The sequence below is a fragment of the Euleptes europaea genome, chromosome 2, assembly GCF_029931775.1.
Source record: "Euleptes europaea isolate rEulEur1 chromosome 2, rEulEur1.hap1, whole genome shotgun sequence".
NCBI classification, from domain to species: Eukaryota; Metazoa; Chordata; class Lepidosauria; order Squamata; family Sphaerodactylidae; genus Euleptes; species Euleptes europaea.
In genome coordinates, this window is record NC_079313.1 from 16,205,268 (window position 1) to 16,207,682 (window position 2,415).

The 2,415-nt window shown below is 50.8% G+C and overlaps 1 protein-coding gene across 1 annotated transcript; it reads left to right on the forward strand.

Annotated features, from left to right (window-relative positions):
• Nucleotides 1-344: 344 nt before the first annotated feature.
• Nucleotides 345-2,192, forward strand: LINGO3 (leucine rich repeat and Ig domain containing 3). Its single transcript, XM_056845274.1, has one exon. The coding sequence runs from the start codon at nt 375-377 to the stop codon at nt 2,190-2,192; it is 1,818 nt and encodes a 605-aa protein (XP_056701252.1). The 5' UTR covers nt 345-374.
• The last annotated feature ends 223 nt before the right edge of the window (nt 2,193-2,415 follow it).

The window sequence follows — 2,415 nt, forward strand, 5'->3', positions numbered from 1 at the left end:
GTGGGGGGAGGCGGGGCAAGATTCAGGTAACTCCTACCACAATTGTGTTGCCTGGGGCTTGTGTTGAATTGCGCACAACTTGCATGGTTTTTTTTTAAATATTCGTTCCCTTGAGAGGGTTGCAGGATTCCCAGTGGAATATCAGCTATTGGGAGGCTAGGAAAAGAAGGATCCAGGTTATGTCTACAGCGCCCTTCTGTCAAACCTGTGATTCTGTGAACATGCTTTCCAAGAAGCACATACTCGTTTTGGCTTTGAAACCTAAGAGAACTTGCAGTGCTCTCATGTTACCACAAATCAGTTTTAAGTGGCTATTTTTCTGTCTCCCTGTGTCTTCCAGGTGTGTGAGAAAATGGTAGTGCCACCGTGAGACAATGCACTACACAATGACATGTTGTCTTCTGGTCCTGGTCCTCCACTGTGTTCTCCTCAGCACTGCCCCGGTAGCCGCTTGCCCAGCTCGTTGTGAGTGTGTCCCTCAGATCAAGTCGGTCATCTGCCATCGCAAACGCTTCACCTCCATACCTGAGGGGATACCGACGGAAACAAAGATCCTGGAGCTCAACAAGAACCGCATACGCTGCCTGAATTCGGGGGACTTGTCCCCATATCCTCTACTGGAAGAACTAGATTTCAGTGAGAACATCATCATGAATGTGGAACCAGGGGCTTTCAGTAACCTCCTGAACCTGCAGACCTTGCGGTTGCGTGGCAACCAGCTCAAACTGATCCCCATGGGTGTCTTCAATAAACTGTCCAATCTCACCCTTCTAGACATAAGCGAGAACAAACTGGTTATCCTTTTGGACTACATGTTTCAAGACCTGAGGAACCTGAAGAACCTGGAGGTGGGCGACAATGACTTGGTGTATATTTCCCGAAAGGCTTTCTCTGGCCTAGTCAGCCTTCAGCAGCTGACCATAGAGAAATGTAACCTGACCGGCATCTCAGCCGAATCCCTCTCACGCCTCCAAAACCTGGAGGTCCTCCGCCTCCGACACCTCAGCATTGCCTCAGTAGATGATCAAAACTTTAAGAAGCTTTATAACCTTTGGCACCTGGAAATTGAAAACTGGCCACTCCTGGAGGACATTTCACCAAACGGCTTCCAAGGATTAAACCTCACATTCCTCTCCATAACTTATACCAATATCACAGTGGTGCCCGCAGCTGCCTTGAGGAACCTGGTGCATCTCATGTACCTTAATTTATCCTACAACCCCATCAGCACTGTGCCCAAGGGGGCTTTCAAGGATCTCATACGGCTTAGAGAGCTCCACATGGTGGGTGCCCTTTTGGTCTCGGTTGAACCTCAGGCGCTCTTCGGCTTGAGGCAGATTCGCCTCGTCAACCTATCCAACAACTTCTTGTCCACTTTGGAAGAAAGCACCTTCCACTCTGTGAACACGCTGGAAACTCTCCGAGTGGACCGGAACCCTTTAGTCTGCGACTGCCGTCTCCTCTGGATCCTTCAGCGCCGCAAGACGCTGAACTTTGACGGACAACCGCCAATGTGTTCCTCGCCACCCGAGATACAGGGCAATGCCCTGCAAGATTTCCCGGACTCTGTCCTCTTTGAATACTTCACCTGCCAAAAGCCCCAAATAAGGGACCGAAAGCTCCAGCATATCACCGCTTACGAGGGACAGTCGGTGTCCTTTCTCTGTCGGGCTGATGGGGAGCCCATCCCGTCAATTATCTGGGTGTCTCCTCAGCACAGGATGATCACCACCAAGAGTGCTGGGCGAGTCACTGTCTTGCCTAGCGGGACGTTAGAAATCCGCTATGCCCAGGTCCAAGACAGCGGCACCTACATTTGCATTGCCAGTAACGCGGGGGGCAATGACACATACTTTGCCACATTGACAGTCAAAGGGCATTCCGTCAACGGCCCCCTCTATGCAAACAGGACCTTGTACCTCAGCGAGTTCAACGACACTTTCCACAACAACACGCATGTTTTCTTAAAGTTTACTTTGGACCTCAAAACCATCTTGGTGTCCACGGCCATGGGCTGCATCACCTTCCTGGGCGTGGTCCTCTTTTGTTTCCTCCTCCTTTTTGTCTGGAGCCGGGGACGCGGGCAGCATAAGAACAACTTCTCAGTGGAATATTCCTTCCGCAAGGTCGACGGCCCAACCACAACAGCGGGCCAGGGTGGTGCCAGAAAGTTCAACATGAAGATGATTTAAAGATCTGGGGATGGGTGGGAGTGGGATAGTCTCTAAATGTGCCATCTGCTACTAACAAGGCAGGTTGGGGTTTTTTTGGGAGAGGGGTTAGTAGCCACCAGGGGCTGCTGGGGAATCTTTTCTGCTGGGGGTTTAAGTTGGTAACACTGTAAGAACGAGTGATCACGGGGGACATTGTACCTCCATCCATAAAGTTCAACTTCAAGGGCTTAGAGGAGAGCAG

Coding starts and splice junctions, on each gene's coding strand:
- LINGO3 (XM_056845274.1), top strand. CDS start 375: ATGCACTACACAATGACATGTTGTCTTCTGGTCCTGGTCCTCCACTGT.